We start from the raw sequence: 24,567 nt of genomic DNA on the forward strand, positions 1-24,567 counted from the left end.
CATATGGCTTATTAAATTTAATAGTTCCTTTCCAAGATGATTCTGATTGCCATGTTTTGAAAGATAGGATTTTTAAAAAAATTTCTTTTGGATATTTGCCGTTAAGCAGAGATGCCATCTGTCTCCCCAGCCGAAAAGCAACTCAAGACTTTGATTACTATTTTCCTAACCAAGATCTAGGGTAAGGTATTTCTAGTACACTGATTAACTAGATCTGACATCACATCTCGGACCTGTTTATTATTCTTTTTTCAAAGAACTACCCACATACGTGCACAAATGTCCTACATGGTGTGTGATGAGAGAAGCATAAGGAAGCACCATCACCTTTTGCATCACTTTCAAGCACTGTTAGTGACACTGTGTTATTCAAATAGGCATCTTGTATTTTTACTCAAGTTTTAAAGAGACAGATGTCTAAAACATAACAGAACACTCCAAACTGGACTAAAGAATTTCTGTTATAAAATGCTCACATTGGGGGATGGGGGGGGGGAAGGAAAGAAAAAGAAAAGAAAAAAGGAAGCCACTCACAAATTTTATTATAAAAAAATCTATCACAAATAAGATGCTGGACTGAGCAGATCACACAAATTCTGTATATCAAGGGGAAAAGTCTGACAGTATGCCAAAATCCTGTAATTTGCATATTTTATACTTCAAATCCTCAGAAGTCCAACTCATTTCTCCTGTCTAGTTGTTTTCTAAGGGAAATCTTTCTCGCTTGTAACCTTCAAGCTGACCCAAGCAGTAACTCACCTGTGTCTGAACCAAAATGATTCTTTCATTCCCACTGATAAATGTATAGTTTGTGCATCTACTTCTTAAGTCACCATGAAGCTTGTGATGATGTAAAATAAACCAGTTTAAAAGTTGCATTTAAGCTAATTTATTATTATTTTTTTTAATTTTCTTTTGTCCTGGGACAGCACAGCCAAAACAGAGGTTGCTGTGTCCCTAAGGCAGGCTGCCTGCCTTCCACCCAGCCAGGAGCTCTGGATAACACCTGAAAAACTTGCCAACAGGACTCCAACACTTTCCAACATTTTACCTTTGCACAGCCAGCAACATCACAGAAGCATTTTGTAACACATCTCAATTAAAAACATAAATAATGTATAACCCCACAGGGGCAAAAAGAGAGTGGTGATACAGTTGGACAAATGGGAGGCAGGAAAATGTGTGAGAAGCAAAATCAGATGGGTCAGAACAAGAGCTGTAGAACAGGCAACAAAGATGTCCAGAGGAATATGGTCAAAAAGAAGATATGCTGGGAGCAAACAAGATCTTTTTTGGGGAGGAGGACAAGAAGCAGAAAAACACTGAGGAACAGTGAGAACAAACAGGGAAGGTACAGTTCCTCACCTTGGTTCCAAGATACACTTTGGTACACTCAGGACTGCTAGAGCTGTGCAGGTTTATTCTGGGTTCCATACCTACAATCATCACATTTTTGTAGCTTTGCCATAAATTCACAATTTCTGTATCAGAAATTTCCTTCATTATTATTGATAAATCATAATAATGAAGTTACTTTCTTAGTATTTATCAAAATCCTTCTTGAAATACCATTAGTATTATTAAGTTAAAGCTAAAACAGACTTGCAGAGCCAAGATTTTGTTTCTAAATCTTGCAGAATTCCTTTGAATGTTAATATCTACTAAACTTGATTACAACCTGTTGTGCTTACACAAACATTGTAACAGCTTACAGAGTTGTGGAATTCAACCTGTATGAGTAAGTAAAATAGACCTTGAAAAATTAGATAAACTACAATGAGGAGTATGTATTTAATTACAGTGTGTCTTAGTTTTGGGAAGTTCCAATACACACTCTCTTTTCCTGCTGCTACTTTTTCTTGCAGCTCATTTGTTAGAACAGGTTTCACTGTGTTTCTACCCTAATGCAAAAATTATTAACTAACCAAATGATAAATGCATACACAATTGCATTTTAAGCATGAATGAGTCATATATGCTCTCACATATGGAATCTGAAACAGAAGTTATCATAGTGTGAGGTGTTTTGGTCCAGCATCTGCTCTTGGAGACATATGTCTCATTGCTCTGGAAGTCTGTAGGGCTTTCATTAAGTAACAGATTTTTTTTTCATAGTTACAGAATTCCTGTCAGAAACAACTTCAGTCCATACTTATATATGTTAGCTGATTCCTTAGAGTTTTAAGAGTCCCTCTGGTTCTTCATTCTTTAGAGGACCTGAGAGACACCACAGGCTGATGCTGGGCTTCTGAACAGCCACTCTGTTACTCCTGATTATTTTATGTCAGGGCATCCTAATATCTCTATAAATACAGTCTTGCTCACCTGACACAGTTCAGATCTCTACCAAGTGCATGTGCTACAGTCCTGTCTGTTGGTTTAGAACCAATCCCTGACAGTCTGACTTTAGGTCTGTTTCTACATTAATTTCAAAGTCACTGTCTTTTTTCTCTTCTCTCTCCTTGTGCAAGTTTGTACATCTTTATAATACCTTCTGATTAATTTATCACATAGTAAAGATTTTAAAAAATCATTATCCTTTTGATCTAAAAATCCTTATATTTCATCTTTAATATGTTCTTTTGAGAGGATCTTTCTGGAGAAGTTGCCACATATGTTCTACTCCTCTGAGACGGAACAGCAAAGCTCAAGAAATACTTCAAATCACATTTAAAAAGGTTTGGAAAGTTTTTGTTTGTTAAAAAAACCCATTTCTTTAAAGCTAAGAAAAAATGAGAGTATATTGCAGTACATATGGCACAAGAAGACTAACAAAAAGGAAATACATGAAACCAATATTTGAAACAGTGTCAAAATTTATCACCACAGAAGTGATCTGAAGCATTTTTAACATGCCATTATTTCATGAACTAGACTCGAATAAGGAGGGAAAAAAAGTCAAGGAAAGAAAAATCCTGATTTCTTCAGCTCGTTTTTCTAAGATGATCATTATTTCTGCAAGATGATTTGTTCCTCCATTTGTTTTAAGCCATGCAAAGAATTCATCATACGTAGGAAAAGCGAATAACCCTCACTTTGCACATTAATACTGTAATACTCTGCTTTATAAAGAGTGCTTTTAAGCCATCACGTGTCAAACAAAGCTAGGAGATTATCTGGAACCACATTAAAGCTCAAGGCACTATGTTATATTAATCAGAAAAATGTAGGAAGGTGGAATGAATGGTCTTTCAGACAAAGAGAAGCAAATGGCATAATATTTTTACCAAGACTGAAAACAACTGGGGGGGGGGGAGAAAGATGGTGAAAAAAAAAAAAAGTAAAAAAAGAAGAAAGTAGAAAAAAAAAAACCCCTTTAGTATAAAATAGCAGAGGACTGACCAAAACCAGAAGAAACATACAGCTGCCTGCTCTACCTCCATTACACTTCACCATGTAGAATTATTTATCTTAGTGATACTACTGTGAAGTCCTCAGAATTCTGTCCAAATCCTCCCCCTCACCTGCAGCCTTCAAGCTGAACTGCTGCAGTGCTGACTGCCCACAGAGTGTTTTCTCAGGATCTTTAGAAAAACAGCTGGACTGACAATAACACTGAAAACACTGATTATTAATGTCTGCCCACTGTGGTTATAGGTCAATCTCCTAACATTTATCATTGGTCTCCTATTTACCCTTTTTTTTAAATTAAAAAAAAATTAGTAATTCATAATTTTAATCACATCAGACTGCCTTCATCTGTCCTGCTATCTAGGGAAGCAAAATGTAATTAATGAATTCAAAAAATCCAAAAACATAGGGGAACTTCAGCTTTAAATTAATAGAAACATTCATTTGAAAAGATTAGATGGCATTCTGTCACCTCTGAGAGCTGATACTGTGCTCCATTATGAACTGAGTCTCCTTACTTCTTTATAAGGACATTTAGTCCACAAATAGAGAGTCTACAGGGGACAGGACAGTGAGTCCTGATTGCAACAGAGGACAGGCTGGGAGCGTGATCCAATCCTGAAATTTAGAACTAAACTGAATATGGGTACCCATCTTCAGATACTCTTGGGGAAGTCAAATTATAGGTTAAGAAATAAAGTATCTGAAAGAATTAAATCTGGCTAAGTATCACAACAGAAGTGGTCTTGAAGTATGCAGTAATTATCCAGAAAATTAGAACTGGCAAATGAATCTGGATGATTGAGACTCAAGGAGTCTTTGAGCAGCTGCCCAGGGATATATTGACAGGACTGGGCACATAAGGTTGATTATTTCACTATTTAATGCTTAAAATGTAGAGAACTCTGCAAAAGAAGAGAACTAACTGATTTACAGATATTATTAGCTTTAGAAATAACAATGAAATGCATCAAATATTTGTATCCCCTTCGCAGACCTATAACACAAGCATTCAATTCCTAGCAAACTTGTGGCACTCACCCACACAGTAATCCTCCAAGGCCAACAACAGCTTGGAAGGTTTGCCACAGTAAAAGAAATATTAAAGTGAACACCAGCCTTTATGTATAGATCAAAACAATCAAAAGTTCTTCTCTGTATTGCTATAACATGCTTTTGAAAACCAGCACACACACACAGTTAATAAAGACATTTTTGATGGCAGTTTACTACTTCCTTGCACTGGTGTGATGTTTCCTTGGCTGCCCCAAAGCTGAAGCCTCCTTGGACTCCTCCTTCCTTCGTGCCTCACATCCCACTACTTGTTCTCACCCACTTGTCTTTCCAGGGTGCAGATCCCAGTCTTAGCCTTGACCTGATCCTTCCCACCCCACACTTCCTATGCAGTGCACTGTAAAACTGTAAACTGGCACAAGTGTTAGTGATGTCCTGTTTTACTGAGCAATAAGAAGTTTAAATAGAAAAAAACCCAAAAAATCTACAAAAGACCAACTCCACTCTGTTAAGCAATTATAGCCATTCCCTTGTTTTGTCTTTATTCACACTGTGTAATATGGCTTAAGGCTATAGCATTATGTGGGAGATACAAAAATAGCATACAACTCCTTAAAATAATTCTCCTCTTAAAGAAAACTGGAAAGAGGAGTAACTTCACTGTAATTCATCTCATTTCAAGTTTACTAAATATAAGTGTTCTGTGGAAAACTGATAAACCCATTTATCTGCTACCACACAAGAAAAAAATAAAAAATAAAAAAATTCCCCCAGGAATCATGATTACTCATTTCTTACAGCTCAGCATCTGAGGAAACAGAAGCTATATTTTCACTCTTGAACGCTAATTTGATGTTGAGAAAAGTCCCTTAACCATTTGTGTGAAAAAATCCAACTGCTACCTTTCAATATTTCTGAATGACAGTCGTGGCTCTGAGCAAACAAATGATGCTCACATATTGTGCCTTGCCTACAGGCATGTTGCTGCAATTGGATGATATTATGCCTTCTTACAAGATGGTATCTCAGTTTCAATAGGGCAAAACATGCCAAGGAAATTGTGGTTTCCGTGGGCTCCTTGAACTTCCAGGCAAATACAATTCCACCAACTCGATGATGATCTTCTCCATATAAGCAAAACACCACTGAAAAGCCTGAATGACTTGAACAGTCAGCAATTATTGAGGTATTTATAACAACTTCAAAACCCACAAAAGTCATCCTCTCCACTGAACAGTTGCTCAGCTGCAAGATCTGACCCAGACAGATGTTATTTGAAGGCCTTCAATGATATCAGCATGGTTCTTAATAAAATAAAAAGTAAAAAACTACCAAAACTACTTCCAAAACTACTTCTTCCATCTCAGCCTATAGGAAAACAAGCTTGATAAGTTCATATTTTTATTTCATTTACCTGCATTGCATATTTAGGAGCACAGAGATAATACCAAAGGATGGAAAGTATAACTATGAGTTTGTATTGCATCTAAATAGAGTCTGCTGTGCTCTGGCAATGAACTCTGATACATTCCAGGAGTCAACTACATTTGTTAGAGTCTGGCTTGTGTAAATCTCTCTCTCAGATCCCACTCCCTGACCACAGATGGTCAACACCACAGACTCATGGAACAGATAGTACATGCAAGCCTTAGGCTCTTACACATGTTAAAATCAGGGCAAATGCCTTGAGGAGCCAGCACAGAATATTACAGCAACTTACTCTGTAGTAGCTACACCTTCTTGTGTAACTTCATTCACAAATAAAACTGCCTGTTCATCTGCCCCTGGTGTTGTTCTGCTGCACAGCACTAAGGACCTAGAAACTTGTGGAGATTTTCGCAGTAAGAAATGAGTTTTTACACAACTCCAGTGTAAGTGGTGTTAATTAAAAGTATTCATGTAACAAACCCAAGCAGATAACAAGGAAACAGCTCCTTTTTAGGACATGGTTGTTCCAACTACTGTTTTCATCTACATTACTCTGCTGCCAGTTGTGAAAATGATTCTCCATAAGGCCACTTTTCTTGCCATTACTTTACACAACTAAAGGAAGAGGAACTGTATAGAAGCAGCACCTCTTCCAAAAGTCAGTGGTAATGTGGAAGATCACAGCAATGGCACCCTCTGGTGACAAACAGTAACACATAATGAGGTCAATTATTCAGCCTGGAAAAACATTTAAAGCTGCTTCTTCATGTAAATCTGTTACATGGAAAGGATTCCTACTGCAAGCTGCAAAAGGTCAGCTTTAAGAACAAGGATAACCAGCCTTCAACAGCAAGTAGAGGAAAGGTTAAGGAAAAGACAAGTTTTTCAAAATACTTCCATCTCCCCAGTATCACATCTTTCTTTCATAGGTTTAGTCTAACCTGATGTTCTTTAACCACCAGATAGACAAACTATAAATTGAAAAAAACGGTCCTCTACTTTTATCATAGATAGCATTTCACGTTCACATATAGTTAAGATTTCTGCATGGTCTCTGTAGTGCTACCAACAGCTTTTGAGATGTTGAAGAACATTGATGAGAGGTCTGTGAGCCAAAGACTGAACGGGCAAGTGGTTTGAAAGTGGACAAACAGCTGCTCCTAAAAAAGTCTCTCATTTGATTCGAGAGGAAGAGCTTCAGCCTTCCTGAAACATTGCCAATCATCCCCATAGCTTCTTACAGGAACAGTGTCCCAGAGTCAGCAATTTCTAATGCTACAGAAAGACTGAACAAATAGATAAAAGTACTTCCCTTATCAATGCCAAGGAAGGAGACTTTCACAGAATGCATAAAAGCTTAAGTTAAGTATAAAGTTGTCTTTAACCTGTGTGAAACAGAATGAAATTAAAAGCAAAGAAAACAGTTGATTTCCAGGCTGCTCCTACAGTATCTGACAGAAGCCATCCAATTCTGCCAGGAGCTTCTGCAGAAAGTCAAGTCACAAAAAGACTTTATGGGTAAAACATAAAAATCAGACTTATGAATTAGATTTTCTCTGATCTAAGGAACAGAACTTAGGAAGCATCTTTATAATGTACGACTGAAGAACTAAGTGAAAAAAAGTTGTACAATAAAAGACTAACATAATAATAATCTCTCTGGAAACTCATTAGTTATGGGATAATTTAATTTCCAACAAAGTCTGTTTATTCTAATACATCCATATAAAATTTTTGGCACCAGAAGAGCTGAGGGATCATTTCCTATCCATTTTCTAACTGAAGATGAATTCTTACATACCTGGGTAGAATGTTACACTTCAACATCATGTTAACAATCAATTCAAATACACTGTCTTTGAGAAGCTGACAGGTTCCTTGAACAGAACAGTGTGTAGAGTGTAAATAAAAAGCATATCCCATGAAATATTTAGAAACAGTAATGATACTTAAACAGCCTTACACGTGTGACAATAGGTATTCACTGCACTACCAGAGCCGATCAGACTCAGGCTGAGCTTCATAAATGAAGGACTGACTAGAAAAAACAGAATGTACCTTCACCCAATTATGCACTAATCACTGCAGTATGCAAATCTTTGTAATTGGGAAGATTATTAATAGTGGGATATGATACATGAGGAAAGGTGCCAGAAGGCTAAAAAGGTACCTTGACAAATTTCAAGAAAGCTTTCGGTAAAACTTCACAGCATTTTTGCAAGGCAAGAAAACATAAATTCACTACCTGGATTCCTGTGGTCTGTGCTTCAGTTTACAAGGGAAATGTGAAATACACAGGTTTTTGTTTCATCATAACAAATTTTGTTAAACACCACGTACATGCAAATCTGCCTGGGAAGGTTTTACTGCTCATCAGCCACTCGCTACACATTTAGTACCAAGCTGGATTGACTTTCTCTGATACACATCTCTGTTATAGAAAACAATAAAAAGGCATTATTCTGAGTTATGGTTTGAACAAAGGCACTGCCATTTCCTTACCTGGGTGACCTATATCATCTAAGTTTGCTTTTCTAATACTAATAATTGACAAACTGAATAATGTGCTGTAATAGAGTTCTTGTTCAACATAGTTTCATCATTTCGCTCAACTAGATGGAAAGGCTCATCATTAAAACACTAATTGAAAAATCTTGTGGTTATTTTGAGAGGTTTTTTTTTAAAAAGCTCTCCATGTTGTGACCTTCAGGCAATGATGTAGATACAGCTGCAGGCAAAAGCTCTTTCTCTCTGAATTCAGGAAAAAGGAAGATCCCAGCTAGCCTCAGCAGTTTATGAACCCAGCTGCTTCATTATTCTCCTGATAGCCTTAATTCACCAGCCCATTTTTCTGTTTTCCTCAGTTTCCTGGCTAAATACTGGACTTAATTTCCTAGGTCTCAATTCCTGGTTGCCTTGTTTCGTGCAGTTATATGGAGGGCAATCACATAATCCAAAAAAAAACACCATGAAGAGAGAGACTGGAAAACAGGATACAGCTCCAGCCAGGCCCTTGGAGGGGATATGGACAAAAAGCCTGATGAGGCTCTGCCAGAGCATGACACTGGTCTGAAATCACTGACACCCTCAGGGGCAATGAAAAACTGTACAGACACTGAAACCCTGCCTGAAATGAATGGGCAAGAATACGATGGACACTCAAGGTGTAAGACCTCTCCTCACCCTTCATAAGAGGCTGTTTTGTTTTGCAGTGTTTTTGTTTTGGATTTGTTTGGTTGTTTTTTGTTGGTGGTGGTGTTTTGTTTTGTTTTTTTTAACATTTCAGCCATTTCTTCTATATTCAGGAGGGCCAGAGACACATGTATCTCTGGGAGGATGAAACCCGGGATCCTGATGTACATCCCTCAGGTCAACACTGAACTGAGGGGAAGATCTAATGGTTGCCAAACTCTGAATGCCACCTACAAGCAACTGAAGGTCAAGATGTTGGTTGGTTTTTTTTTTACCCTTTTAGGCCACCTAAGCAGACCTTTCACCCTTGTCACTTTTCCAGCCTCAATCTCCAGAATATCATCAAACACCGTGTTCCAGACAGTATCTATTGAGCTCTTTCAACATACCAGTGTGTGTAGCACTACTTCACCACATCATCCTGCTGACCCACACTTCAGTGTTGCTGGGTTTTACTAAAACTGAAACAAACTTTTAAGCTCTTAAATACTGTCATTCCATATTCCTGTCTTCCATGAGGCTTTAAAGTTTACCAGTACTACCTATCTATTTTTTGTCCTTAACCCCATCATCTACATCCCTCTACACTGAATGCATAAGCCATTTACCTGGACAAAACTGAGCTGATGTGTAGTTAAGTCTTTAAAAGTCATCCCTGCTAGTCAATTCCCTCATTAGGAAACCACTTCCTATCAGAAGTGCCCTCAGGTTTTGAGAGCACATCAAAATTGGATCCACTTAAGCAACCGAGCTTTGATACTGTGCTTAATGACTTTCTAAATTTGTCATTTACAAAGTACTTTACAAGCCTTCCTAAAGCAGAGATGAAGCTGCCCATGCAGGAGCAAACCTCCCCAGCTCTCCTCCTTCAGGAGCCTGGGTGACGTGTGACGTACGCGGTGCCATTTTCCGAGTATATGACATTTCATTTCAATCTCACCACTTCCTCAGGACCATCTGGCCACCTTCTCAGCTACGAACAGATCGTACAACTGTGGCAGCTCTTCCCCTCTTCTCTTTCAGATCTGTCCCTCCTGTCATTTCCCAGCTACCTGGGTCGCTCTGGGAGAGAAACAGGCGCAACGTTTTCCCAGGCAGCAGCACCAGCTGAAATCAGCACTTCACTGTGACACACACAGTGATTCTACAGCTTCCCTGCTGCTTCTTGTACACAAAACATTGGTATTCTGTCTCAAAATTATAAAGGTAGATTGTATTTTCCCCCCACACACTTGAGGACTACACAGATCTGCTCCAACTGCATCACCATTAGTCTAAACAGCCCATACTTCCTATTGCTGAAAGTGAGTATTTCTTAGTGGGAAAGTTTAGGAAACAAGCTTAATCTGCCACTTTTTTAACCCAAACAGAATTCTGGAACCAGGAACATTCAAACCTACTTTCAAACTGGTCTTGCCACTCAGAGACATTCGCATGCCTATGAAAAACCCAAAATATTCCCAAGAGTAGAATCACAGTTTCACCATAATCTTTTCCGCAAATTATGAAGTGTTAAATAGAAAGCTGGAAAAAAAAAATTGAAGTAATAAAATATTGAGAACAACATGTCAAAATTACAACAGTAAAAACAAGAAAATAAACTCCTCGGCTGTCATCTGTCTGGTGCCTTTTTGTAAACTCCTCTGACACAAAAATATAATTTCTTTTCTATTGTAAGTCTGTTATTCAACATCTCAAGAAAAGCCCAAATTATAGTGCTCATATAATTGAAGCAATGATAAAATGTGAGGTCAGTTTAAATTATGAAGTGGTTTTTTTGTTTTAAGATTTATTTGAGAAATTAGTGTATGAAATGACCATTGAAAACTTCAAGGAAGGAAAAAATAGAGAGAATATAATTTCCCTAATTTTTTATAAGATTCAATCAGAAGTGCAACACATAAATAGAGCTTTTCGTATTCTACCTTATACTTTTTCCAACTTAATTTTTTTTTATTCATGGCACTCCTTCATTCAATAACAAGTGATATGCACACAAGGTATTGCCTGTTATTCAAACTTTTAATTACTACAGTAAAAACCACCACCAATGTGGGTTTTTTCCCCAAGATGGAAAAACAATAGAATTCATTGTCACCAACAGGTCTAGAATAGGAAATACTGATGGATATGGAACCTGAAAATATTGGGGCAGCTTCCTACAACACCTTTCTACATGACTTGAATCATCAGACCTGATGCTGGAATCAGGCTGGCTCCAGTGGAGGATGGAAAAGCTTCTCCAGGAAGAAAGGAGGTGAAGTGAGGAAAGGGAAGGTGCACTGCTGGATTCAGTGTCAGGACTCTCCAGGTTCATTCCAACACCACATGACTTTCCCACCCCTCCCAAGGTGCAGCTGGGTATCAACACAGGAGTGTTTGCTTCTCACAGGTTTTATCTACAAAGAGCTGCCAAACCCACAGCGTTTTCTTGTGGATTTCTTTAAAACGTGCACAGATTTCCACAGTAATTCCACAACCTTGAACTCTCCCTTGTTTTGCTGACCTTGGGGATTGCTTTATTCCTCCTCATTCATTTTTGTCTTGCTGCTCAGTTCAGAATCATTACTACTAAAATAAAAATAGTCCTTGATCACCTTTTTTGGTCTGACATTATTTTAATAATATGGTTTCAGTCCTGGAAATTCTTCTCCTCATCCCTCAAGACACCCTTTTTTTTTTTTCCTTCTTTGACACACAAATGTAAACCAGAAACATCTCAAGTGTTTGATATTATAATATCAATGCAGAAATATCATTATAAACATTTTGCTTTCTGTCACATTCTACCAGTCATATTACCTATTAATTATATACAATAATGTTATCAATACAAAAAATGTCAAGGTGAAAACCTTCTCAAAAAAAGCCAGAAAGTCACGACACCATTCCAGATGTTTTCTCTTTCACAACAGAGGAATGAACACAATCTAGATTCACATCAAAAGCCCTCCTCCTGGATTCACTTTGAGCCTACTAGTTCATTTTAGCACTCTGAAATATTACCAAGACCTGCTCCGAGTTCACATGTTACTTTTCCTTTCTCCTTTCCTCTACGTAGGATTATCTTTTCTCTTCTCTATTATTGGTTTGTTCAGCTTTTCACTCCCATCTGCCTAATGCCAGTTGAATTTAATCGCCTCCCTAATAGCCTGGAACTGGCCATTCAATAATAGTGAAGCCAGGAAAAGAGAAGATTGCAGTTCTGCTGCAAAAGGATTCTGCACATAAATGCTCCTTTAATTATGATCACTCTGTTTTCATGGATTTTTAAATTTACCTTAACTTACCATGTTTTATATTTTTGAGAAGAATATCATTTTTAACTCAACTTTAGAAAAAAGGAAGACTTCTTCTCTTTTTTAAAAAAGAGGGGGGGAAAAAAAAGCACTGGAAGCCTGAAAGGGTACTTGTTTCAAGGTCACTCCCTAAATATAACCACCACCTAAGCTTTACTCTGGAGATAGAAATACTGTAGGCTTAAGAAAGAACACGACAACTGATGAAAAAGCTATTTTTTGAAAGTTTTCCAGAATGTTTTGGAATAAACTGTTCCAAGATTTAATAAAAGAAAAAAAAATAAGCATTCGGGAACCGTGGTATATCCCCTGTACTCCTTAGGTCCCCACAGGTAATTCTCTCTACAAAGCTGGCACATGAAATGAGACTATTTCTAACTGACTTTTTACATTTGTATGAAAAAAAGAGTATTTTACTTAAATAAGCTCAAATACATCATGTTGAATAAAAATTTGGTGACAGAATTGTGTTACATATTCCCATTGACTTGTCTAAAGAACTTGAGATGACCAAATCACAACAGTAGGAAAAGCTGCAAGATATGAAAAGAATTTAGAGCCTAATCAGACTTCTGAAAATAAAAGTGTTGTTTTTCAAATGTCAATAAGGTGTTTTGTCAGGAAGAATTGCAGTGTATCAAGTAAAACATGGAATTTAATGAGTTTCCATTATTTCAATTTATCTATAAGCATTTCAGACCTGCTAGTATTTCAAGGTTCACAGCATTCTAGTTTATGATAAAATTAAATCATACTAAATCTACAAGTGCAGAAAATGGTCACAAGCCTTGTGAATGGATTTGAATGGGAACAAAATCATATTGCCAGAGCAATTTTTAGAAATTAGGCCTCCTCTGTGCTACTTGGAGATGTGCTAAAAATGACAAAACAGATTAAATAACACCAAAAAAAAGTGTTGGTCGTTTTGTTTGGGTTTTTTTAAAGGCAGTGCTAGGAATTATGACAGTATCTCAACATTAAAAAAAAAAAATCATCTTTTGGAGTTGAACTACTGTTTCATAACACAACACTTGAACTGTATCAGGGAAAGAGCTTTAACAGTGCTTTAAATAAAGTCAGAGGTCTATGCATCATGAGTTCCCTCAAATATTGCTGGGGATAAATTGGTAAAGTCTCATTCTAAGCAATGCCTCGTTTTATGCTGGTATCCTGCAAATCTCAAACCAGATCAGAGTGCAAATTTCTCTTGAAATATAGATTCTTGTTACTTCCTCTCCAGACAAACACCTGGCAGGTTATTGATCTGCTTCTGAAGGACAGAGTGTTTATTATGTAGGAAACCACTGCTGGGCACAAGCGTGAGAAATTAATGATGGTTTTGTAAGTGTCCACACTGTGGTGCTGAACCAGTGGGGCAACTGTCAATCTATATGATAATGCAGCCCAAAACTTCATGAAATCAGCCATGTGAAGAAGCATCGATTTTTGAGCTAACCAGGGTACGTGAGAGAGTAAGGCTAAAAAGTTTCCTGAAGTTAACACCTCTGTATGTAACAGCTGCTTCTGACTTGTGTGGTGGTTTTTTTTCAAACAACCAAACACACAGAAACCCTTCTCACAGAAACCTTGCCAAGTAAAAACGAATTCCACGTACTGGCTTGTTTCTTGCTTGCTACCTGATTATGTTCTTCCTTCTCCTATTAACATCACTGTTAGAAAAATTACCTATTCAAAATGGATTCACTGCACTGGATTTCTAATTACTTCATAATTCACTTGTTATAAGGATGAAATTGAAAAACAAGCAAACAGACTCATTCTTTTATCAATGTCTGTGACAATATGTATAAAAGCAGGTCCTGAAATCACATTTCCTCAGACAAAAGGGGTGTGGCACACTGCTGCCACTGAAATGGAGACAACCGCCTTCAGAGAAGTGAATTTCTGCAACAAAATTGAAACCCAATCATTCCATAATGCCAGAATTCTATTAGTCAGGTTTTCTATTTGAAATCATGCTCAGTAGCCTTACCAAAAGTGCACTAAAAATCAGTGGAAGTTGTCATATTTTCTGTGAATGGTACCATTAAAAAGAAAAAGGGAAAAATCAAATAACCAGTCACTTATTCCTTTTAAAACATGGGCTTCCTTGTACAAACCATTATTAGTAAATGCACGTTCCCTCCTTGGTTTTGATGAAGAAATGTATCCTGCTACTACAGGAGATAGTACTTGAAGAGTCAATTTAAATAAAAAAAAAAAAGACTGCTGTTACAAACAAAATCAATGGCACTTTTCTGAACTTCTTTCTATCAATATATAAACTGTAATTTGTTTTTTCCTTGTTTGCTTTGACAAGCAGTTGCTTGTTTTTTTAGTGCCTGGCACACCAGCTTTGTTGAAACCCAGACAACTGTCAGTAAGTACAGGGAGGAGCCCAAAACAAACACCTACAAAAATCCTCTCCTGAGAGGCGCCCAAAACGTATCAAACTGAATTTTATCACAAGTAATATGCTTAGCAGAGAACTGCCTTCATGAGCTGGTGTCAGCTGCTGGAACAGTTGCTCCGAGGGTGTGATGTTAGGGAGGTTCCTCTTCACCTCCTCAGAAAGACAAGAATCAAAACCTTTCGTTTCTATTTTAACTAAGTTGAGTTTGCACCTTCATCACTCCACAGGATGGAAGGAAAAATCACACAAATCCATTTTTACTATTTTCCCTCTTTAGTTCTTGAAACATATGTAAGTGCAGAAAATACTCCAGCTAAAAATTTTAAGGTGATACATATGAAGAACCTGAATCAAGTCACTGCTGAGCTGTTTTGTCCTAAGTGAGTGATGCACTGCCAGAAGTTAATTCTGTGACCTTAATAAACCACACCAAGCAGAAGTGTTCTGCCCCAACCTGATCTATAGGTTTGCTTTCTAAAAGCCCCCTAGTACCAATATGCAAACAGCAAAGTAATTCTTTTACAACTTCAAAAAACTTGAAAAAAATACATCAAATCTGATTGTTACGAATTAGCATCACTGTTCCAGCTACCAGTACACTGTGGATTATTAATATTACTTCAAGCTGTGTAGAAAAATCGCATATGAGAAACTATTTCTCTTAAGAAATTTCTTTCTGCTTCTCATCATTAAGTTTAATTTAATATACTCTGAGCACAAACTTGTGTGAAGGATCACGGTGCGAAAAGCAAATTGTAAGATCAAACATGATATATATCATATGATGCATCTGTAAGCTTCCTGATACTGATGGTTGAAAAAAAACCCCTACGTTAAAAAGCAGCTTTAGTCAAACTGAGAAAGTGAAAATACCACCTTTAAAAGAAGACTTGAGTATTTTTAAGCATGATCACAATCTCACAATGTGTACATTAGGAATGTATTTTAGAATCAGGCCCTACCGTTCTCCTCGTCTGACTTGTTCTCGTTGTCGGAGTCGGTGAGGGTGAGAGCTGAGTTTTCACGACTTGAGAGCCCAGAACTGCGCCTGGATTTGATCCCTCTTCCCCACAGCCTGATGGCATGTTCCGGAGACATCCCCCCCTCCGTGTCCGAGTCGGCATCGGAGCCCGTGCTCAAGGAATAGCCTTGGTGGAGGATTCCTATGTCTGAGCAGTAGCCGCTGCGATGGGGAGAGGGCTCACAGATCCCTAGTTCTGCAAGGGTGAAGTTTGTTCCTAGAGGGGCAATAAAAAAAAAAAAAAATTCATTAATTTAAAACCCAGGGGATTTATTTTAAGCTTTAAAACAATAGACCTTTTTAATTTCACTTAATTATGTTGCGTATCATTCACTTAAGAGTTGGACTTGATGATCCCTGTGGGTCCCTTCCAACTCAGACTATCCTGTGAAATCTGTGAAATCTCTGGTCTAGCAAAACTTAACCTCAAACACAGTAAATGCAGCTAAAATGGACAAACATACAAATATATAAAACAAAGGTAGGTAGGTCTCCAAATTTTAAATTCCTATTTTGGCCCCAAATAACTAATCACTGAGGTGTGTGATTAACATAAACCTCGCAACAAGTGTTAATGAGATGACCTGCTTTGCTATGTATCTAACCTTGTATTTGTAGGAGCAGAGCATGAGTTTTGAAAGCTGTGCATTTGATTACTAGAAAAGAGGAATTTTTTCTCTGTAAAGCTCATTTGCTCATACACAAGCCTTCCACAGACACAGTGAAAAAAACACAAACCCACGAAACACGAAACCTTGGCACCAGCTTTGCATGTTTACATTTGGTGCAATTGGCAATTTAATACCTGCTGAGGAAATCAAGATAGACCTGGTGAGCATTGTAACTCTTTTCTACCTTTTTCCACCATATTCAAGAAGAAATTGTGCATCAGTACCAAAATCAGGAGGTCACCGGGTTTAAAGGCAAAACTTTCACGCACAATGTCAAAGCACGTGACCTTTAGCAGTTAATAACGACTCAGTGGACAAAGTCTCATACATTTTTAAAGCACATGGAGTCCCCCTGGGCTCTCAGGAAGCACAGGCTTGATGGCTGATTTCTGCTTATGTATTTGTTTCCTACAGTAATGAACAGGGCAGTAAAAAAAATAGAGGGAAATAGTCACTGGTCTCTGAGGCTTTCAAAGGTTTTGAAAAGCAAAGTAATTTGAGCTTCATTACATTGGGCTGAAACCAGAACTGAAGTCGCTGGCAGTGTAACTGCCAATTATTTAATTAATTTCTTAATTCACAGAGAAACCAGATCTGTGGTCTGTGTTTCTAAAACAGTAGTTTTATTTTGTACAAAATCAGCTTATGTTTTCTCCTCTTCCTCTATATATTTGTCAGAATAAAGCTCTACAATGGAAGTTCATAGATTAATTAAAACACACGATTAAGTGTCTTCTATTAATAAAGAAGTTAACCAGATTTTTTTTAAGTATTACAACTCTTTCATAGATTAGCCTCTCCAGTCTCACATCCAGTTGCTAAATAATTTTTTGGATATGGGAGGTATGTACACATCTACAGAAAGTAAAACTGGGCCCCACTTAAGATTTATTCCTAAAGCTCATCAATTAAAGGATGGTGATGGAAGAGGGAGGAGCTGTGCCCTCTTTCACCCCAAGGTTAACCTGTAAATGGGCCAGCAGAGAGTGGCCAAACCCCAGGTAAAGAATTATCACCAGGTGGATGCTTCTCAAGAAATGAGGCATTTAGTGGCAATGCTTAAAAAGAATATAAAAAGGCTGGCATTAGAAAAGTCAGCTCGCTTTCATCAACACCAAATTGGCCTGAACTCTCCTAGTTAGGAGCATATTTTACCTGCCTTCTAATATTTAATGTAGTAATCAGAAATTTACTGGTTTAGTCAAAAGCAAGGAACTCAACAGTCATAAAAATGAGCTTCTTAAGTGCACTTCAGTCTAGAGATTTTTTGCCCCCTTTTTTTTTTTAATAAGTGAAGAGCTCTAACAGGACAAATGAAACTAAGTTACTTTTGAAGAAAATGTAAATTTTAATCATGTGAAATTTCAGCAGGAGTCACTTAACAAAAACAGTTTGATTGATTATGGTTTTGGTTTAGTCCTATTATCAAGCTAACCTTAAACTTATTAATGAAAAGGTCAAAATCAAACCAAAATAAATATAAAAATGTGGAGTGCTCTGAAGCTTGGTAGCTCCACACTCTCTGACTTACACAGGTAGAGTACATGTTGACATTACATATATGTTAAAATTACTAAACTCATCATGAAAATGAAGATTTTCCAGTTTTCTTGTTTGCTGGTGGCATAAATGTCTACAAATACACACAAATTACAAATATATTAGCTTAATTAAGCTGTTTTACATGCACGGAAAAACATTTTATTCTGTGGATATTCTGTGGATTTTAACAGCCCTTACAATCCCATCTGATTTCCCTCTGATTAGCATCCTGTCTTGACGTCAGAATCCGACTGTAACATCCGATGCAAAAAGCATCTTCAGAGAAATTCTTGCTTTATTTGTCTGAGGAGAATGGTAAAGGCACTGGAAGTGAACTACAGTATTCACAGAAATCATTCAACCATTTGAGTTTCATTACCCGGGATTTCGGCATCTCTCAGTGACTGAGCACATTTAAAAAATTTGAGAAGTGGATCACATCAGCTCAAGAACACAAATGGAATCGGGCCCTGAGCCTCTGGGAAAGGATTTTCTATGCTGCTTCTCAGAAATCTCCTTACAGCCTTACAACAGAAAATCTCAGGCATCCTGATGGTAGACGCGAAATATTCCAGAAATTTCCCTCTCTAGTTAAGTTATGTTCTCTGGGAGATTCTAATTAGTTTTACTTAATAATTTTTGGCATTTTCTTCTGCAAAATATTATTTGAGATTGTTCTATAAGACAGCTTACAGTGGCAGAATAATTTGTCCTTGGATACCCATGGATAACAATTTTTTCACATCTGCATATATACACGTTTTATATATACATACATATAGAAAAGCAGTTGTCAGATATATATTTTATATCTACATATGCAAAAATTATATTATAATTCCTGATTTCTTCATAGCCCTTTATTTACTGTAAAATATGAGGAAAAGGAGATAGAAATACTATGGTTATATTGTCTAAACCTTTTCTTGATCTAGATCATGTTCTCCTACACCCCTTGTTTCCTTAAAATGAAACTGCCCACATCTCCTGAATAACATATGAACTGCTGTCACTAATCTATTATTCTCTCATTTGCTCAGCCATTATTGCACATTAAGGTATTAATGGCATCAATAGACCACCCCTGTAAATTCACACAGAGGGTAAATATAATCTGAATGCACAGAAATAATTTATGCTGTAATTCACAGCAGAAAGAACCCTACTATTCCTGTGCAGATCAAGTATAGTCTCACAAATGATGAAAAAATACCTAAGTCATATTTCATATGCACTCCCCCTGCCAGAATACTCCATATGGGATCCCAGTGACAGAAAGTTCACCAAGAACAACACAGCCTTCCTTGCCCCATTGCCAGTACAAACTACTCGGAGGTGGAGGGAGGAAACACTGACCCAGTCTGGCCTGGGGTTAAGATTTAGTGTATCCTTCAAGAAGTCTCTTCCTTACAGCTCTAAGTGATTAGGAGCTCAAGCAAAGAACATCGGATCCTTGGTGGTGGAGAAGAAAGAAACTTATTTCTCTTGAAGAAAACACCACAAAAAATAAAAAGTCACAAGGTTTTTCATTTGCAACAGAGCTTGGCAGCCTCCATCCCCAGTCCCTTCATCCCTACCTGCAGAAATCACTAGACCATTTCCATTAAAGAAAAGCAGTTAAAACCAGCTGCTCCCTTAAGGTGTGTGTAATCTTTCATACAAAACCAGATCAGTAGTACACTAGTTTAGAAGTGTAATACAATGTTATGTACTTGATCATCATTGCCCATAATCTACATGCTGTGAATAGTCTCTCAATAGAATAGATGTTTTCCTTTTAATTAGCACATTAGTTGTATTATCTCTCTAGCACAGTTCCTTTGACAGAAATTTACTATTTCAGTTATTTAGTGTACAAACACTTCCTAAAAGTGTGTTGACTTCAAGGATGCACTATTGTACTCATTATCTCCTCTGAGCCTAGAAAGCATCCCCACATAAACAGAGGTTACTTTCACCCAGCCTCTGGGCAGAGGTCTCATTTGGGTAATTAAAACTGCATGAATTGCCCTTCTGAAGGTGAATCCAATCCAGCTGTGATTGCTACAAGACGCTTCAGAGGAAGATCCCAGAACCAGGAATGCACAGATATGAGGGATTTGCCTTCAATGCTACATCAAGTTCACAACTGGACTAAGTTGAAAATCAAAAGGAGAACTATCACTTACAGTCTTTGCTACCACAATCAAGTAAAAGTAGTAATGATAACAAGAATCCATCTATTTAAGACATTCCATCCTTTCTCAAGTTCTTGTTATGTTTAGACCTATAATGATTTTGCTGGCACAAGTACCACAATTTAGCTCCAATCTGTGGTATATGAAGGGGTCTCTCTTTTTAACAAACTGTGATGCACACAATTTTTCTCAGTTCTTCATGAATTCAGTCATTACAATGGAAGAGCAAATGATGACAATCTCATTTTTTATCTACTTAACATACACATTTTTAACACTGATCTTTTTTCTCATCTTCCTTACCCAATAAACAACTGCCATCTCTTCAATCATCCCATTTCAATCCTTTTCCCACAGTTAAAGATCCTGATCTACAAAATGATTTTTTTAATTCTGCCCCATCAGATATTTCAGACTCAGACTCCAAACCCATGCTGACAGATACACTACTGTCTTTATTTCTGAAGTTTTTCTACTATTGTATTTACAATTAAAAAAATAATAATGTAAGACTTTTTTTTTTTATAAATCTCCCTCTCCCACCTCGATACACTATAAAACATACTGCATCTTTTTGATAGTTTAAATGTACTTAAATCAGAAGTATATTTTCTGTGCAACATACAGGAATTTTAACCACAGCATCACAAATGAATACCCTTTGTGGCAAATTCATTAGCATGAAACATGCCTGGAAAATTCTCTCTCTTACCATCATTGATATCACAATGACTGCAATATCCTATTTCTGAAGAAACCACAAATGCAAAAAGAACAGCACAAGAAAAAAAAATAAAGTCATTTTTCACTGAGAACCCTCCAAGAAGAGAAGACATCCTATGATTTGGGAGGTCAGGAGGTGAAGAGGAGACACTGGCCACTCTTAGTCAGGAGATTCACCAGCCTCCAGCTTTACAAGCAGCTTTTCCTCCCCCTTGTAATATCCACAGAAGTTATAACAAACTTTTTACCTGGACTCTCCTAACATTCCTATTTCCTACCTCTCTATACATTTTTCCCTAAATAATAAATAATTGCCCTTTGGTAGCTTAAGGAAGGGGCAGTGGAACAAACTCTGCCCTGATCAAACACAAAGTACCAGAGAACAGATTCCTTGGAACATAGTAAATAACAATAATGACCAGTCTCTTATCTTGTTCTAGGTTCTAAAATTGATAGCTGGGGGTTAAAACCAGCAGGGCCTCCTACACACTTCTGTTACTGCCTCCTAAGAAGATTCACAGATGGCATATTTTCACTTAAGATCATTAAATGCCAGGTATTGCTACTCAGAAAAGCTAAACATTTTATAACCAAATTAATGTGAACTTTACCCACTTAAGGATGCTAAATCTTACTTTCAGAGAGCACATCTGTGACAAAGGCATCAGGAAATGCCTTAACAGATGTTACTGAGAAGTGTGAGAATAGCACAGAGGTCTCGATGCCCATCTCTACACACGTGGACATAGAGACACACTCCACTCCAGGTATGCTTTCTACAGTGTAGAATATGCATTTACACAATGAAATTTTGTTATAAAGACTAACACAGTTTATACAGTCAACAATTTTTAAAAGTCAACAGAAATACAGTGGTTTTCTAAAAAGTGAAACTCTGGCTGCCTCGGTCCCTTCTGCAGTGAACTGAGTAGAAGCAGCAAAGAGAAATCTTTGTGCACATTGCAACACGTGGTTTGAAAGTAAAATTCATTTCCCAGCTTCTCTCATCAATGGCAGAATCCTTTAATTGTCTTTTCTGTAATCTGCCTTGCTTCTTTCTGATTTGGAGATGCCCCTGCTGTACTGGTTTTGGCTGGGATAGACTTAATTTTCTTCAGAGTAGCTGCTTTTGGATTTTTGCTGGAAAACTGCTGGTAACTCAGAGGTTGCAGCTATTGCTGAGCAGTTCTCACACAGAGTCAAGGTCTTTTCTGCTCCTTGTCCCAACAAATAGATCCCTTGCATCACCTTAAGGTAATGAATTTATTTTTTACTATATGCTGCTTTAGGGAAAATCACGCCTTTATTGTTTTCTCCTCAAATGCTGATGTTGATTAAAAACAAAATCAGACTGCAAGGACAAGAGGACAGAGCTAAGTGTCAAGAAATACTATTATTTATTATCTACCCCACACAGCTCAGGTTAAAATGTAATTCTTCAGGCTAATGCTTCACTTTCTTAGCCTATCTTTGATTCACTGAAAGTTTTCCAACTTTTCCCATCTCTGAGAAGTGGTAAAAGGAGTAAAGGTTCATTTATTACAGAGGGATGTGTTATTCCTACAGCCCAGTCCATTCTGACACCCAAAGGAGACAGAAGCATGCAATTCTGTCAGCAATTGCTCTGCTCTCCTCTGCTGCTTCGCCCTCCTGTGCTCTCCCTGGGTGCACTTTTCCTCCTCCTCCTTGCTGATTAAGTGCCAGCAGAAAGCAAATTCCAGGCTGAGCCTCCCTTATTATTCCCTGTGCCAGAGCTCCACAGTTCAGGGAGCAGAGGGATGGGAAAGCCCTGCTCAGACCTGACCCCACAGGCCTGGGCACACCTGCAAACTTTCAGCACTTCTGATCAGACTCCAGGAACTCCAGAGTATTTCAGCAGGGATGCACAGACAGAGAGAGCAGGGAAAGATTTCCAAACTTGGGATCTCTGATTCAAAGCATGGAGATGTTTAGTTTAATCAACACAACAGTCATGTGATGTTTTCACCGCAGGCAAAATGAAGGATTTTCTCTTGCATCCATCTCAGAACCAGTCAGATACTCCTTGTCCAGTTTCCAAACAAACCAACCCCGAGGGACATGGCAAATTTCAACCTAAATAGTTTGATCTGTCCAAGTTTTGAGGTGTTATTTTAAGAAATGTGTGCAAACTCAAGTATACATAACACAATAACAGTCAAATAAGATTAGACCACGGTCCTACAGAATTTAAAATCACAGTTTCCAGCACTGAAAAGATGTCATTTGCATTCCAGTTTAGCTCACAAAGATGTTGGTTGCCTGTTGTAAAATCCTTTTAGTTATGTCAGAAAAGGACAGTGAGTTCTCCTTGGTCTCCAGAAAAACAAACCCTCAGTTGACCACATATATATATATATAAATATAGATATAAGTACTTTTTGGATAAAATTGCTGTACAGCTCCTAATTTTCATGGTACACTAAACTGAGTGCAATTATTAAGAACAATTTCTGTGAAAATTTTCAGGAAACAACCAGGGGATAAATTAGCTGCAGATAATTTACTGAATTAATGAAAAGTTTTTTCTTATTTTTATACTGTTAAATCAAGATTTGATAAGTGGTAAAAAATAAATCTCTTTTCACGACTTGATAAATAAACTGTGCTCTCAAGAAGCAGCAGAAGTCACAGGTAATAAGGTTTCATACTTTCATAACTGTTTAATTGGGAACTCTTGAAAAACCTGAATCAACTGTCATCACAGACAAAACCTTAATTGTTTCTTTATCCCTTGCTTCACAGGCTAGGAACATGGATATTCTATATTTTATGAAGGTCCCCAGGCACATATAAAGATTTCTGAGCACCAGCAGCTGTCAGCTGTTTAGTCACAAGGTGCTTCTTCACTGTAAATACCATTCACTTAGAAATAACGGTAATATAAATTGAAACCTGCACAGCAGAATAAAAGAAGTTTAAGCCATTTTTTGGCTCAGAACTTGTACTTATATTCTGAATGACGCTGCTTGTAACAGGTTTTAGAACTGACAGAAATTCCAGCCTTTAACTCTGCATTTCTAATCCTACTGGAGGACCATCAGTAGACCAATACAAGTGTCTTCAAGGACTAATAAAGGAATTCACCTAAAATGGAAAGAAGGGCTTCCCCAAAAAATTAAGACAATTCAAATGGAGCACCACATGAATTAAAAAAGCACGTTAAAAAAACATCTATATAAACTTCAGGCCAAACGTAGAGAATAATGAAACTAAAGCTATTTGAGCACTATAATTTTTGAGCTAATATGCATTTTATAATCAGATATCAATGAAAACAGATGAAACTCTTTGAGATAGTTTACCTACTAAAAAATAAACATAACTAGATTTTCTTTTATTTAGTGCTTGCTTACATTTTATGAAGAGATCAGGAAACATCTCTATTTATTTGACTGAACTATAAATTGCTTTCAGCTTCCCATTTTTAATCCCAGTAAAATAATTAGTTGTTTTCAAGGTCCAGTCAGTTGTGGTATTATAAATGGATCAGTTGGCACTTATTCAGATACTGTTGGTCCTGAGCTTTGTAAAGATGAAATATACACCCTTAATACAATATGTTCCTCTATTTTATCTACACTTCCCTCTCTTCCAGTGGTTTAGAGTTTCAGTACCTGTGCTTTAATTTAGATTACTGTTCCCTTCTTCTTCAATGAACAGAAGTGAAGATTTGTGATGTGCCAATAGATTCTGCCTATTCTAACTTTCTGCTGTT

At 37.4% G+C, this 24,567-nt stretch overlaps 1 protein-coding gene across 12 annotated transcripts in view; it reads right to left on the reverse strand.

Moving 5' to 3' along the window:
- The window catches only part of TENM2 (teneurin transmembrane protein 2), a 634,310-nt gene that overhangs the window by 435,721 nt on the left and 174,022 nt on the right, over positions 1 to 24,567 (reverse strand). For all 12 annotated transcript variants that reach the window (XM_032702528.1, XM_032702527.1, XM_032702526.1 and 9 more), the window contains one exon: positions 15,660 to 15,935. In XM_032702528.1, the coding sequence (XP_032558419.1) occupies positions 15,660 to 15,935 (276 nt within the window). The remainder of the gene's footprint in view (positions 1 to 15,659; positions 15,936 to 24,567) is intronic.

The sequence above is a fragment of the Chiroxiphia lanceolata genome, chromosome 15 (genome assembly GCF_009829145.1).
Source record: "Chiroxiphia lanceolata isolate bChiLan1 chromosome 15, bChiLan1.pri, whole genome shotgun sequence".
Lineage (NCBI taxonomy): Eukaryota > Metazoa > Chordata > Aves > Passeriformes > Pipridae > Chiroxiphia > Chiroxiphia lanceolata.